The sequence below is a fragment of the Hyperoodon ampullatus genome (genome assembly GCF_949752795.1).
Source record: "Hyperoodon ampullatus genome assembly, chromosome: 3".
Taxonomy (NCBI): Eukaryota; Metazoa; Chordata; class Mammalia; order Artiodactyla; family Ziphiidae; genus Hyperoodon; species Hyperoodon ampullatus.
Window position 1 is genome coordinate 42826714 of NC_136916.1, and position 15793 is coordinate 42842506.

The following is a 15793-nucleotide window of genomic DNA, read 5'->3' on the forward strand; positions in this document are numbered from 1 at the left end:
TTATCCATAGATCAAAGAGCCTGAAGAAATTCCCCTTGCAGGAAGTTGTTAGAACTTAACCCACAGTATGTATGGAGGTAGCTGTTCTAAACACCAAACCACAGTACAACTTATTCTGAAGGAAGTAGCTAATAATTTTTTTAAAGCATCAAAAAAGTTTAACAGTGAGAAAAGTAACAGAAAAGTGACACCTTTTACAGAGAAAAAGCTACGTATTTTCTTTCTAAAAATATTCTGAAAAGGTAGATAATTTGTTTGTTGATAAAACAAGAAACATAAAAAATCATTTTCAAAAGCTCAAGTCTCAAGTTAATATTCCCAGGTTTTACTTTATAAAAGAAGAAGAAAAAAACAAACAAACACAGAATAGTACCTTTAATTTTAACCTGGTTCTACCTTCTTCATCCAGCATTTCCTCATCTTCAAATTCATCTTCATAATATTGAGGATCAAAAGGTCTACAAATTGTTTTAAAAATAAGCTATTAATCACATTTTATAAGAAATATCATTACTGTTATATAATGCAACTCTAAAAAATCACAATAATTAAAAATCATAATGGTCAACTATAAGAAAGCATTCAAATTACTGTACCTTCTTGAAATTTGGTGTTAATACATATTGCTTGAAATAAAGTGCAAGCAAGGCTAAATATTCAAACTATTCTTTTTTCTTTTATATCTTCCAAAGAGTAGACTACACATACTCTAGCTTTCCACATCATTTTGCTTAGGGAAAAAATTTTAAATTGCACAAGAGCTTGCATGTTACTTAGTGAATAACAGCCATCAACGCTGTTTAACTGTCCAAAACCATTAGTTTTTCTAGATCCACAATGGCTGCTACAGTAGACATTTGCAGTTTCTCTAGCAAACTTCACCACTCTCAATTCCAGCTTTTTCAAGGATCCAATAGTCAGAAACAACCAAAGACTTGTGTCTGTTAATTCATAAGAAATACCAGACTGCTAAAAACAATTACAAGCATTAAAAGTCTCCTTTACCAATAGTCCATACTTTTTCTATCACAGTATATACTTGATTTATTTTTTCAGAGCTACATAACCAGTTTTCCATTTTTGTGATTAGTCAACTCATACAAAATAAGAAAAATATCAACATTTTCATATTTCTGTCCAACATTAAAAAACACTATTAACTGATCCCCTTACCTGGGCTCTACACTGAGAAAGTTGGGCAGCTTAACAAAATACAAGTCATTTCCTAAATCAGTGTTTACTTTGGGTATTTCTACTTCTATTCTGGTCTCAGGAATTGGCTCCTCCTCCTGTTGATCCTGAGGCAATCCATTTTCATCCTAGTAAAAGAGTCACAGAATTTTAGATCTTGCTGGGACCTTAGAGGTGGTCTAGCTCAACTTCCACACTTTAATTGCTTAGGCAGATAAGAAGTATAATGAAATATGACTTTAGAGCTAACATCCATCCCTACCAACCAACTCCCCAAAAACCTCATGATAAACAAGATCTGTTTGGAAGCATCGATATAAGAAAATATCTCTTTTGTGATAAATCTACCTTCCACATATTCACCGATAGAAGTGTGAAATTAATCGGCACTTCAATATGAAGTCACTCTATCAATTAAAATCAGAGAAGATTATCAACAAAACACAAAAAACATTTAAATCAATGGTTCTCAATTCACAGGCCCTTGCAGTCTAGTCTCTTAAGGTATGGCGCCAACCTCATGCTGGGCAGCTCTTTCTTCCTCTTTCTTTCTTTCTTTTTCTTATCCTTTTTTTCCCAGTGATAACATCTTGCAAAACTATAGTGCAATATCACAACCAGGAGACTGACCCTGATACAGGCAGACACAGGACATTTCCATCACCACAAAGATTCATGCTGCCCTTTTACAGTCAGATCCACTTCCCTCTTGCCCTCATCCCTCCTTAATCTCCATTAATCTCTTCTCCATTTCTACAATTCTGTCATTTCAAGAATGTTATAAAAGTGAATTCATACAGTATGTAACCTTTTGGGACTGGCTTTTTCTCACTCAGCATAATTCCCTGGAACTTCATCCAAGTTGCTGCATATATCAATAGTTAAATCCTTTTCATTGCTCAGTAGTATTCTGTGGATGGATGTGCCATGGCAGTTATTTCTAATCCTCCTTATAACCAAGTGTTCCCTAATTAACTGAGAATGTCACCTGTGTGTTGTATTTTCATACTGCAATTCATTTATCGACTTCCTCTTCCCAGCACAGAAGACAGATTTAATACCCTCCTCCAATTCTCACTGGTAATTCTACTTACAACAGGCTGTCCTGGAGTGGGTGGTTTATCTTCCCCATCACTCCCTGAAGATATATCATCTGCACCTCCAAAGAGATCCATGGTTCCACTATTATCTTCCATATAGGAGAAAAAAATGCTCAGTATTAATATCTATAACAATGATTCTTCAAAGCTATCACTTCAACATATTCCCAAGGTTTCTAGACCAAGCTCCCAGAAACCACTCAAACACAACTCTGAGTCTGGCTCTCAAAGATCTGACGAGAATGTCTGTGGAGAGGGAAGGGAGCAAGTCCAGTGAAGGGCAAAGCTGCACAGGAGGGACTCCTTTCTCTTTTCACTTACTGCATCCTTGTTCTTCCACTTTCCTTTATTCCCCCGGAGCCCAAAAATATCCTCCTACAATCTAGATACTCAAATTTGGGGCTTAAGCACTCTACACAGGCTTATTCTCTATAGAGTCCCTCAAGTTTTAAAATTACAGGTCCATGTCTACCCAAGTCCCCCTCCTCTCAAGCAGAACTTCACCCAGGTATAGGCAAAACAACATCAACAACCATCTGTAATAAATCAATAAATCAAGGTGGGGTAGTAGAGGAGGTGACAAGAAGATAGGAGGGCAGTCAAAAAGTAGACTGCTTGAAATTGGGGTTATAAAAGAGTTATGATTATTGGTAATGACATGATCTAGGATAAAACCATGGGAGTGAGTTACTGAGACAAGGTGAAGGACAGATCACAGAAAAAGAAGAGGCAACAACAACAACAACAAAAAAGGCAACCTATTAGAATGGCCAAAATTCAGAACCCTGACAACACCAAATGCTGACAAAAATGTGGAGCAACAGGAACTCTCATTCACTAATGGTGGGAATGCAAAATGGTACACCCACTTTGGAGGACAGTCTGGCAGTTTCTTACCAAACTAAACATACTCTTACCACATGCCCCAGAAATTGTGCTCCTTGGTGTCTGCCCAAAGGATCTGCAAACTTATATCCACATGAAAACTTGCACACGAATGTTTACAGCAGCTTTACTCATAACTGTCAAAACTCAGAAGCAACCAAGATGTCCTTCAGTAGGTGAATGGATAAACTGGTACATCCAGACAATGGAATACAGGAATACCTCGGAGACATCTTGGGTTTGGTTCCAGACCACCACAATAAAGTGAATATTGCAATAAAGTAAGTCACATGAAATTTTTGGTTTCCCAAGGCATATAAAAGTTATATTTACACTATGCAGTAGTCTATTAGGTGTGCAAAAGCATTATGTCTAAAAAAATGTACATATCTTAATTTTAAAACACTTTAAATTTTTAAATTATTTTAAAATTATGAAATATTTTTATTGCTAAAAAATGCTAACCGGGGTTCCCTGGTGGCGCAGTGGTTGAGAGTCCGCCTGCCGATGCAGGGGACATGGGTTCGTGCCCCGGTCCGGGAAGATCCCACATGCCACGGAGCAGCTGGGCCCGTGAGCCATGGCCGCCGAGTCTGTGCGTCCGGAGCCTGTGCTCCGCAACGGAAGAGGCCACAGTAGTGAGAGGCCCGTGTACTGCAAAAAAAAAAAAAAAAAAAGGGCTTCCCTGGTGGCACAGTGGTTGAGAGTCCGCCTGCCAATGCAGGGGACACGGGTTCGTGCCCTGGTCCGGGAAGATCCCACATGCTGCGGAGCGGCTGGGCCCATGAGCCATGGCCGCTGAGCCTGCGGGTCCAGAGCCTGTGCTCCGCAATGGGAGAGGCCACAACAGTGGGAGGCCCGCGTACTGCAAAAAAAAAAAATGCTAACCATCATCTGAGCCTTCAGTGAATCATAATCTTTTTGCTGGTGGAGGGTTTGAAATATCACAAGAATTATCAAAATGTTACACAGAGATATGACGTAAGCAAAAGCTGTTAGAAAAATGGCGCCAACAGACTTGCTCAATGCATGGTTATCACAAACCTTCAATTTGCAAAGGACACAGTATCTGAGACGCACAATAAACTGAAGTGCAATATTACAAGGTATGCCTATATTACTCAGTGCTAAAAAGAAATGAGCTGTAAAACCATGAACGACATGGAGGACACTTAAATACATATTACTAAGTGAAAGAAGCCAATCTAAAAAGGCTACTTACTATATGATTCCAACTATGACATTCTGGAAAAGGCAAAACTATGGAGACAGTAAAAAGATCATTGGTTGCCAGAGGTTAGGCAGGAGGGAGGGATGAACAGGCAGAGCACACAGAATTTTAGGACAGTGAAACTATTCTGTGTGACATGAAGATGGTGGATCCATGTCATCACACATTTTTCCAAACCCATAGAATGTACAGTACCAAGAAGTGAACCGTAATGTAAGCTATGGGCTTTGGGTGATTACAATGTGTCATTGTAGGTTCATCAATTGTAACAAATGTACCATTCTGGTGGAGGACGTTGATAGTGGGGCAAGCTATGCATGAGTGGGGGCAGGGCATATATGAGAAATCTCTACCTTGCCCTCAGTTTTGCTGCAAACCTTAAACTGATCTAAAAAAAAATCTTTTTTTTTTAAAGAGGAGGAAGGAGGAAGGTCACAAGTATTGAAAAGTTCATCTATATGATAAAATCACCAAAACTACAACTCCATCCACCAACACTCTCATGTCCCCACTTGATTATTTTCTTCTTAGGTCTTATCACCATCTAACATTTCATTTACTTATTGTGTTATCAGTCTCCCTACCTTACACTGACCCCACCAGAATATGGGTTCTACAAGGGAGAAGTCTTTAACTGTTTTGATTATTGCTACATCCTGACTGCACAGAATAGTACTAGTACAAAGCAGATTCTCAATAAATAACTGTAAACAGGTAATTAATATATCTAATTCTCACAACAACGCTGTTAGGTAGTTAGCATCACCTCCCTCTTACAGATCAGAAAATTTAAGTGTAGTAAGTAATTAATTTGACCAAAATCATATAGTTGGAAAGTGCAAAGAACCACAATGATTCTAACTTGGATCATCTGATTCCGAAGTCCATGTACATAGATCTAAAGATCTTTAAGTAAACCCCAGAGCTTGTTCTGTCCAGCTCTCTCCTTTTCTCTCTAGTTGACTCTCTAAATGTTTCCTTTAGTTATGTTACTTGTGATAACTTATATAAGCTATTTAACATTAATGCTTAATTACCATTCAGCACAAAAACAGTTGTGCATATCAAACTTATGTTTGCTGTAACTTTTATACTAACATCTTATCTTTACTGTATAGTAATTACCCATTTGAAACGTAGTCACATGAAGAGGTGAACAGGTAGATCTTTTAACCTTACAACAAACCCACCTTACCTAACACTGGGTTTTTATAAACTCTTCATCTAAACCAGAGCTTGGGAACTTCCCTGATGGCGCAGTGGTTAAGAATCCGCCTGCCGGGCTTCCCTGGTGGCGCAGTGGTTGGGAGTCCGCCTGCCTATGCAGGGGACACGGGTTCGTGTCCCGGTCCGGGAGGATCCCACATGCCGCGGAGCGGCTGGGCCCGTGAGCCATGGCCGCTGGGCCTGCGCGTCCGGAGCCTGTGCTCCGTGATGGGAGAGGCCACAGCGGTGAGAGGCCCGTGTACAGCAAAAAAAAAAAAAAAAAAAAAAAGAATCCGCCTGCCATTGCAAGGGACACAGGTTCAATCCCTGGTCCGGGAAGATCCCACATGCCAAAGAGCAACTAAGCCCACGCGCCACAATTACTGAGCCTGTGCTCTAGAGCCTGAGAGCCACAACTACTGAAGTCTGCGCGCCTAGAGCCTGTGTTCTGCAACAAGAGAAGCCACTGCAATGAAAAGCCTGCGCACCACAATGAAGAGTAGCCCCCGCTCACTGCGACTAGAGAAAGCCTGCCCACAGCAACAAAGACCCAATGCAGCCCAAAATTAATTAATTAATTAATTTAAATAAATAAATAAATAAACCATAGCTTGAAGAATGTGGTTCTTCATCTGATATTAACCTATTAAGAACTTAAGAACAAGTTAACAGGCTTCCCTGGTGGTGCAGTGGTTAAGAATGCACCTGCCAATGCAGGGGACATGGGTTTGAGCCCTGGTCCGGGAAGATCACACATACCGCGGAGCAACTAAGCCCGTGTGCCACAACTACTGAGCCTGCGCTCTAGAGCCTGTGAGCCACAACTACTGAGCCCGCATGCCACAACTACTGAAGCCCGCGTGCCTAGAGCCTGTGCTCTGCAACAACAGGAGCCACAATGAAGAGCCCACACACGGCAACGAAGAGTAGCCCCCGCTCACTGCAACCAGAGAAAGCCCGCACGTATCAACGAAGACCCAACGCAGCCAAAAATAAATAAATAAAATAAATAAATTTATTTAAAAAAAAAAAGAACAAGCTAACAAGCTGCGCTGGAACTGTCATTATTCAAACCAAAGAATGGATGTTGCCATCTCCACCTCAACCAGAGCCTCAGCCCCTAATAGCAGACTCACTCTGCTATTGAATGAAGCAGGTTCTTCAACTAATTAAGTGCAAGCAGTTTCTCATATCTGTATAACTTGCCTGTGTACACTAAATGTATCCAAACTCTCTTCTGTGGGTCTTGCAGTCTGGGGCCAGTGCCCAGGGTTGGGAATGCACTACAGTTAAATGCAGAGAGAGAGATGGAAATACAGATATATAAAAGAAGTAATTGGAGTACCTTTTGGTACCTCAGTGTCACTATCTGCTTCTGAATCAGATGCAATTGCATTCTTGCGTTTCATTCGTAAAACTTCATCTTCACTATCACTGCCTCTTGCAGATTCTGTAAGAGGAGAATCAGAAGATCTGCATAATCACAGTCATATCGTTACTTAGAATTCTGTGTTTTAAAAGCAACATTAGGAAAATAAATAAAAGCAACATTAGGGATAAACAAACTGTGGTACACCCATACAATGGAAAACTACTCAGTAATAAGTAAGAATGAACTACTGATACATGTAACGATTTGGGTAAGTCTCAAATGCATTACACTAAGTGAAAGAAAAAAGGTTACATACTGTATGATTCCATTTATATGATGACATTCTCAAAAAGACAAAACTACAGTGACAGAACAGAGCAGTAGTTGTCAAGGGTCACAGGTGGGGAAGTATATAACTACAGAAGGTATAGAATGAGCGAGTTTTCTAGGGTGACAGAACTATTCTGTATCTTGACTGTGGTGGTGGTTACACAAATCTATACATGCATTAACACTAACAGAACTGTACATACACACACAAAAATCAACTTACTATAGTAAATTTTAAAATAAAATTAATAAAAGGAACATTGGTTTCTGTAAGCAGAAAAACTTGAGAGAATGCAAAAAGCAGTACTGAAACTTATAATTAAATTTATATACCACTCATTACAGAAGAAAAAAAAAGAGGTAAAAATATTGCAGGGCTTCCCTGGTGGCGCAGTGGTTGAGAGTCCGCCTGCTGATGCAGGGGACACGGGTTCGTGCCCCGGTCCGGGAAGATCCCACATGCCGCGGAGCAGCTGGGCCCGTAAGCCATGGCCGCTGAGCCTGCGCGTCCGGAGCCTGTGCTCTGCAATGGGAGGCCCGCGTACCGCAAAAAAAAAAAAAAATATTGCAATGGAGGAGACAAATATATCTGGAAGGTACAATTATTTACCTAATTGTAAACTTCAAACATGAACCACTATAATAAAGAAGATGTGGCACATATATACAATGGAATATTACTCAGCCATAAAAAGAAACAAAATTGAGTTATTTGTAGTGAGGTGGATGGACCTAGATTCTGTCATACAGAGTCAGAAAGAGAAAAAAAAATACCGTATGCTAACACATATATATGGAATCTAAAAAAAAAAAAAGTCATGAAGAACCTAGGGGCAGGATGGGAATAAAGATGCAGATCTACTAGAGAATGGACTTGAGGACATGGCGGGGGGAAGGGTAAGGTGGGACAAAGTGAGAGAGTGGCATGTATATATATACACTACCAAATGTAAACCCGATAGCTAGTGGGAAGCAGCCCCATAGCACAGGGAGATCAGCTCAGTGCTTTGTGACCACCTAGACAGGTGGGATAGGGAGGGTGGGAGGGAGGGAGACGCAAGAGGGAAGAGATATGGGGATATATGTATATGTATAGCTGATTCACTTTGTTATAAAGCAGAAACTAACACATCTTTGTAAAGCAATTATACTCCAATAAAGATGTTAAAAAAAAAAAAGAACCATTGTAGAACTAGTTAAGAATTAAGCAGAATGACCAGCTATAAGATTCCTACTATGACCCTAGTTTTATATTAGCCTGCTAGTATTTGGGAAGTAGTGCATGAGCCTTAATGATTTTGGTAACAGTACAAATAACTCTACCCAGAACTAGTTACTGAGTACTTACTGCAGTCCTATAGTCTATATAGACGTATATCCATCTCTGGAAATTTTCTGATCTCCTCTCCTAAATAATGCTAAAATGTGGTCTTGAATGCTATCCTGAGGTATGTATATTACAGGGGAAAAGACCCCCTCTCTCCATACTGCAGCTCTCTAAGAAGACAGGATCAATATGTAATCATAATCAATCACTTATAAAAATGAAGCAATCCAGATATTAATTACTTCAGGAAGACTTCCAACCTAATCAAAGTGACTTTTATATAATACAAAAAAAGAAGATGGCTAATTCTTTTAATATTCTATATGAGAATGTGTTAACTTCAGGAAAATAGTGTAAATGACCATTATAAAACGGGGTCCAGAAGCCAAAGTTCAGCTCTGTGTACCCTGCTGTCTTTAGGGAATGAATGTTCTGATCCAAGCACATGTCCCCAGGATGAGGATGCATGTGTCAAGCTATCATAGCTCATTGAGATCATCCAGCTGTGTTTTCACTTTCTGGATATTATGCTCCCCAGGTAACCTCCTGATTGTTATAATTTGGAACCCAATGTAGATTTTCCCCCAAAGGAAAGGATACAATGATAAGAGAGAAATAATTGATGCTCTTGAAACAAACAATTTTGCAATTCAATTTTTATAGTTTCCTGTGAATTTGATTAGTTTGAGTAAACTCCTTGGAGCCTGATTACCTCTGGAGGACGAAATTTTGGATCTCAAATAAACTGAGCTGGAACCTGGTGTTCACACCTCATTTTAGCTACCCTATGGGGGAGTTTCAATGGTATTGGGTTTTTTCGCCCAAGCAAATCTATTCTCACCTGAGGCATGCTCTTAGTTACCCACAAAAATGGAACTATTTGATATCTAGCTACTTTAGCACTATACATCTTTCTCTAAGACTTTCCTCTTTAAATTTTTTTCTTCCTGATCTATCATATATTAAATGGAAGGGGAATAGAGAGAAATAATACATGGATTAGGAAAATGTTTAAAGGCAAAATGTATAGAGTTAGAAAAGGCTAAAATGGAGGGACAGAAAAGAAAAAACAGGGTACTAAAGGTAGGAATGTGAAAAGAATAAATGAGCCCCTGCTGTACCTTAATGCTTCTACTAAACCATTATGGTTCTCATAAATGTATTACCTGACTTACGGTCCTGTTCCTCTTCATCATCTGAATGCCTGGGTTCTTCATCCGAGGCCTGTGGCCTTTCATCATCAGAATTTTGCATTTTCTCCTCATCAGACAACTGTGGCCGCTCTTCATCATCAGAATTCTGTTTCTCATCATCATTATCAGAAGCTGCTGGCCGTTCATCATCAGAATTAGCCTTCTCCTCCTCAGACAGTTGTTGTCTCTCATCATCTGAAAGCTGAGGCCTCTCCTCATCATCTGTGTTCTGCATTTTCTCATCATCATCATCATCAGAATTCTGCAGCTTATCTTCATCAGATACTTGTGCCCTCTCCTCATCATCAGAATTTTGCATCTTTTCATCATCTGACTGGTCACTTTTATCTTCTCTGCACCATTTTTCATCATCTGAATGTGCTTTTTCAGAACCTTCCACTTCTGAGTGATGGCTCCCTCCATCTGATCTATGACCTTCATCGTCATCATCATTGTGGGCTTCTGATCCACTGTGCTGATCTACATCTGAGGGATCATTGTCTTCATGGTCAGAACGCTCAGAAGCTTCTGATCTATTGTCTGAGCCTTCAGAGTGATTATCACTCCCACTATGATGAGAAGCTCCCTCATCCTCACTGTCATCTCCAAACAGTTCCTTATTACTTGGTTTTCCTGAGTCATCTCTTTCATCTTGATCACTTTCACTTCCAGAGGCATTACTGCCAGAAGCAACATTCTCTTGATCAGAATCTGAGCCTGATCCAGAATCAGAATCTATGGGATCATATAAACACAGGGTGATGTAAGCAAAAAAAGCAGAATAAGGCATACCAAAAGTCCATCCCAACATAAAAGCAATGAAAAAACTTGTCAAAAGCTGTTAGCATCTATTTTCTCAGACTCTGGAAACTAACTAAAAGTTGCAGCAACCAAGGGAATGCCTAACAAGAAAAAATAGGTGAGTCTCAGTAAGAAAAAAGGGGTGTTTCAACATCCCCCCCACCCCCAACCCACCCCTTGGTCAAGGGTGCCTTGAAGATAATAGCCCAAATTTCTGGTGCATGTACCACTAACGGAGGAAGCAGAAGGCACCTCATTTGCAAAGAATCATGGTTGTTGGTTTTGATCTGTCTGGTGGATCACTGAAGGGACTGGCTCAAAGGGCTTGACTTTATCTCACCTAACTTGGAACTCTCTTGTTGCTAAGGAAGCTACCTGAGAGTGTTGGTCAAAAATATTTACAGGCAAATGTATTAGTTGCCTATGTCTGGGATAATGGAAAGCAGTTGAGGCAAACAACAGACTAACTAAAAAGCTTGGGAGAAAAGGCTGAGGAATGACAAAATATAGGGGCTTTTAAAAGCTTCCACAATAAACGAAAAAAAAAAAAAAAAAGAAAAGGAAAAACACCACCCACATATTCTTACTGACCTGAAAAGCCATGCACTTGCCCAGGGCTGTGCACATGCTCAAGAAAGAACCAAGAAGGCCCTAAGCTCTCACTTCCAGCTGACCTTCAGGCTCTGTGCAAGCAGGAAATGAAGGCAAAGACAGGTTGTAAACAACCTGGTTGAGTGTTGAAAGCATGCCCTAACACATACACAGAGCCAATCTGCAAAGGCTGGGAGTTTTTCGTTATTGTTGTTTCTTTTTTTTGCATTTAAGGAAATCTCTGTCCAATCACTAGCTGACCACTAAGCTAATGGAACAGAGACTTTAGTGGCTATACACAACAAAGACTGCAGACTTTAAAAAATTAGTTCAAAAGAGTCACTAAACAATAACTACTACAACAAAGAGCAACAACAAATGCTGAGGGGGTGGGGGGAAGAGAGTGCTGTCCTGAGTCACCACATTATAATATTCAAAATGTCCATTTATCAACAAAAAATTATAAGGCCTGCAAAGAAAGAAGGAAGCATGGCCCATACATATGAAAAAAGGCTACACACTGTCCCTGAAGAAGCCCAGTCAATGAAAATGATATGTTACCAAATAGAGAATATCAATAAGAAGACAGATATTATAAAAAAAGAACCAGACAGAAATTCTGGAGTTGGAAAGTACAATAACTGAAATGAAAAATTCACTAAAGGGACTAAACAGCAGATGTGAGTAGGAAGGAAAAAGAATCAGGAAACTTTAAGATACATCAACTGAGATTATCCAGTCTGGTGAACAAAAAGAGAAAAGAACGAAGAAAAATGAAAAGTCTGAAGACTTGTGGGAAACCAGGAAGTGTACCAATCTATGCATAATGGGAGTTCCAGAAGAAGAGAAAAAAGAGAAAGGGACAGAAAGAATATTTTAAGAAATAATAGCCAAAAACTTCCCAAATTTGAAGAAAGACATTGATGTACACATACAAGTTGATCAACAAATACCAAGTAGGATAAAGTTAAAGAGACCCACACCTAGACACATCATTATCAAACTGTCTAAGACAAAGAAAAAATCCTGAAAGCAGCAAAGCGACAGGTCCCATACAAAGGGATCTTCAATAAGGATAACAGTTGATTTCTCATCAGAAACCATAAAAACCAGGAGGCGGTGGTATGAAATATTCAAAGTGCTCAAAGAAATACTGTCAACCAAGAATTCTATATCCAGCAAAACTATCCTTCAAAAATGAAGAAATTATGAGCAACAACAACAACAAAAGATAAATTGGATTTCCTCAAAATGAAAAGCTTTTATGCAAGAAAGGACGTTATCAAGAAAGCGAAAAAACAGCTTACAGAATGGGAGAAAATATTTGCAAACCATATATCTGTCAAGTATATGTATATACTTACAGTATAGTATCCAGAATATATAAAGAATGTTTAAAACAAAAAGACAAAAACCCATTTGAAAAATAGACAATAGACTTGAATAGACATTTCTGCATAGTTGTACAAATGAAACAAGTACATGAAAAGATGCTCAACATCATTAGCCTTTAGGAAATGGAAATCAAAACCACAATTAGATATCACTAGACACCAACAGCAATGGCTGTATTTTAAAGAGCAGGGTGGGGGGGAAGTAAAATATGTATTGGCAAGGATGTGGAGAAATAGAACACTCAAACATTGCTGGTGGTAATTTAAAATGGTCCAGCTGCTATAAAAAATGGTTTGGTTGTTTCTCAAAAAGTAAAACAAAGAATTACCATATGACTCAGCAATTCCACTCCTACATATATACCCAAAAGAACTGAAAACAGGCACTCACACAAGTACTTGGACACAAATAGCATCACTATTTAAAAGCCAAAAGATGGAAACAACCCAATGTCCATCAACAGCTGGATAAACAAATTGGGATATATACACAGAGTGGAATACTATTCAGTCATTAAAAAGAAATGAAGTACTGATACATACTACAATGTGGATGAACTTCAAAAACATGATGGTAAGAGATAGAAATCAGACACAAAGGGCCACATGTTAGGAACTCCCTGGTGGTCCAGTGGTTAGGATGCCACACTCTCACTGCCAAGGGCCCAGGTTCAATCCCTGGTTGGAGAACTAAGATCCCACAAGCCTCGAGGCGCAGCAAAAAAAAAAAAAAAAAAGCCACATGTTTTATGATTCCATTTGTATGAAATATCCAGAATAGATAAATCGATAGATGCAGAAAGCAGACTGATGGTTCATGGGGGCTAGCAAAAGGAGCAAATGGCAAGTAACTGCTTAATGGGTATGGTGTTTTATTTTGAGGTGATGAAAATGTTTCAGAACTAGACAGAGATAGTGGCTACACAACATTTTAAAGGTACTAAATACCACTGAATTGTTCACTTAAAAATGGCATATTCGGGGACTTCCCCAGTGGTCCAGTGGTAAAGAATGCAGCTTCCAATGCAGGAGACTCAGGTATGATCCCTGCTCAGGGAACTGAGATCCCACATGCCACAGGGCAACTAAGCCCTCGCGCCACAACTACCGAGCTCGTGCGCCTCAATGAGAGAGCATGCATGCTGCAAACTACAGAGCCCATGCATCCTGGAGCCCGTGCACCACAACTAGAGAAAGAAAAAAAATGGCATATTCTGCAACCAAACTGAAAAGAAGTACAACTGTCAAATTTGCAGATGACATGATATTATATATAGAAAATCCTAAAGACTCCACCAGAAAACTGTTAGAACTAATAAATAAATTCAATAAACTTGCAGGATACAAAATCAATATACAGTTGTGATTCTCTACACTAATAACGAGCTATCAGAAAGAGAAATTAAGAAAACAATCCCATTTACGATTGTATCAAAAAAAGTAAAATACTTAGAATAAATTTAACCAAAAAGGTGAAAGACCTGTACGCTGAAAACACTGATGAAAGAAACTGAAGAAGATACAAATAAATGGAAAGGTATTCCACGCTCATGGATTGGAAGAATCAATATTGTTAAAATGTCCATACTAATTTAAGAAAAAAAAATGTCATGAAGAACCTAGGGGTAAAACAGGAATAAAGACACAGACCTACTTGAGAATGGACTTCAGGATATGGGGAGGGGGAAGGGTAAGCTGTGACAAAGCGAGAGAGAGGCATGGACATATATACACTACCAAATGTAAGGTAGATAGCTAGTGGGAAGCAGCCGCATAGCACAGGGAGATCAGCTCGGTGCTTGGTGACCGCCTGGAGGGGTGGGATAGGGAGGGTGGGAGGGAGGGAGATGCAAGAGGGAAGGGATATGGAAACAGATGTATATGCATAACTGATTCACTTTGTTATAAAACAGATACTAATAAAAAAAAGTCAAATAAATAAATAAATAAATAAAATGTCCATACTACCCAAAGCAATCTACATATTGAACACAATCCCTATAAAACTTCCAATGGCATTTTTTCACAGAAATAGAACAAAGAACTCTAAAATTTGTATGGAACAACAACAAAAAAAACCCCAAATAGCCAAAGCAATCTTGAGATAAAAGAATAAAGCTGGAGGCATCATGCCCTTGATTTCAAACTGTATTACAGACACATAAATCAATGGAACAGAATAAAGAGCTCAGAAATAAACCCACACATATATGGTCAATTAACTTACAACAAAGGAACCAAGCCAAGAATACACAATGGGGAAAGGATAGTCTCTTCAATAAATGGTGTTGGGAAAACTGGACAGCAACATGCAAAAGAATGAAACTGGACCACTATCTTACACCATATACCAAATTTAACTCTAAATGGATTACACTTAAATTTTAGACCTGAAACCATAAAACTCCTAGAAGAAAACAGGCAGTTAGCTCCTTGACATGGTCTTGGTTATCATTTTTTGGATTTGACACCAAAAGCAAAGGCAACTAAAGCAAAAATAAACAAGTGTGACACATCAAACTAAAAAGCTTCTACACGACAAAGGAAGCCATCAACAAAATGAAAAGGTAACCTACTGAATGGGATAAAATATTTGCAAATCATATATCTGATAAAGGGTTAATATCCAAAATATGTAAAGAACTCATACTATTCAATAGCAAACAAACAAACAATACAATTAAAAAATGGGCAGAAGACCTGAATAGACACTTTCCTGAAAGAGACAGATGGCCAACAGGTACATAAAAAGATGCTCAACATCACTAATCAGAGAAATGAAAATCAAAACCACAGTTAGAGTGGCTATTTTCAAAAAGACAAGAAGTAACAAGTGTTGGAGAGGATGTGGAGAAAAGGGAACACTTGTAATTGTTGGTAGGACTGTAAAGTGCTGCAGTCACTATGGAAAACATTATGAAAATGCTTCAGAAAAAGAACAGAACTACTATATGATCCAGCTATTCCACTTCTGGGTATCTACCCAAAGAACACAGAAATACTAATTTGAAAAGATATATGCATGTCTATGTTCACTGCAGCATTATTTACAATAGCCAAGATATGGAAACAACCTAAGTGTGCATCTAGAGATAAATGGACAAAGAAAATGTGGTGTATATATACAATAAAATACTATTCATGCCACTGTAAATATGACATATATATATAA

The 15793-nt window shown here is 38.9% G+C and overlaps 1 protein-coding gene across 3 annotated transcripts in view; it reads right to left on the reverse strand.

The window, feature by feature from the left end:
- Window positions 1-15793, reverse strand: part of LEO1 (LEO1 homolog, Paf1/RNA polymerase II complex component) — a gene marked incomplete at its 5' end in the record, with an annotated part of 51021 nt that overhangs the window by 27525 nt on the left and 7703 nt on the right. For 2 of the 3 annotated variants that reach the window (XM_079699663.1, XM_079699664.1), the window contains 5 exons: window positions 374-458; window positions 1174-1319; window positions 2286-2380; window positions 6959-7063; window positions 9809-10570. In XM_079699663.1, coding sequence (XP_079555789.1) covers window positions 374-458; window positions 1174-1319; window positions 2286-2380; window positions 6959-7063; window positions 9809-10570 — 1193 coding nt within the window. The remainder of the gene's footprint in view (window positions 1-373; window positions 459-1173; window positions 1320-2285; window positions 2381-6958; window positions 7064-9808; window positions 10571-15793) is intronic. The other variant, XM_079699665.1, reaches the window with a different exon arrangement.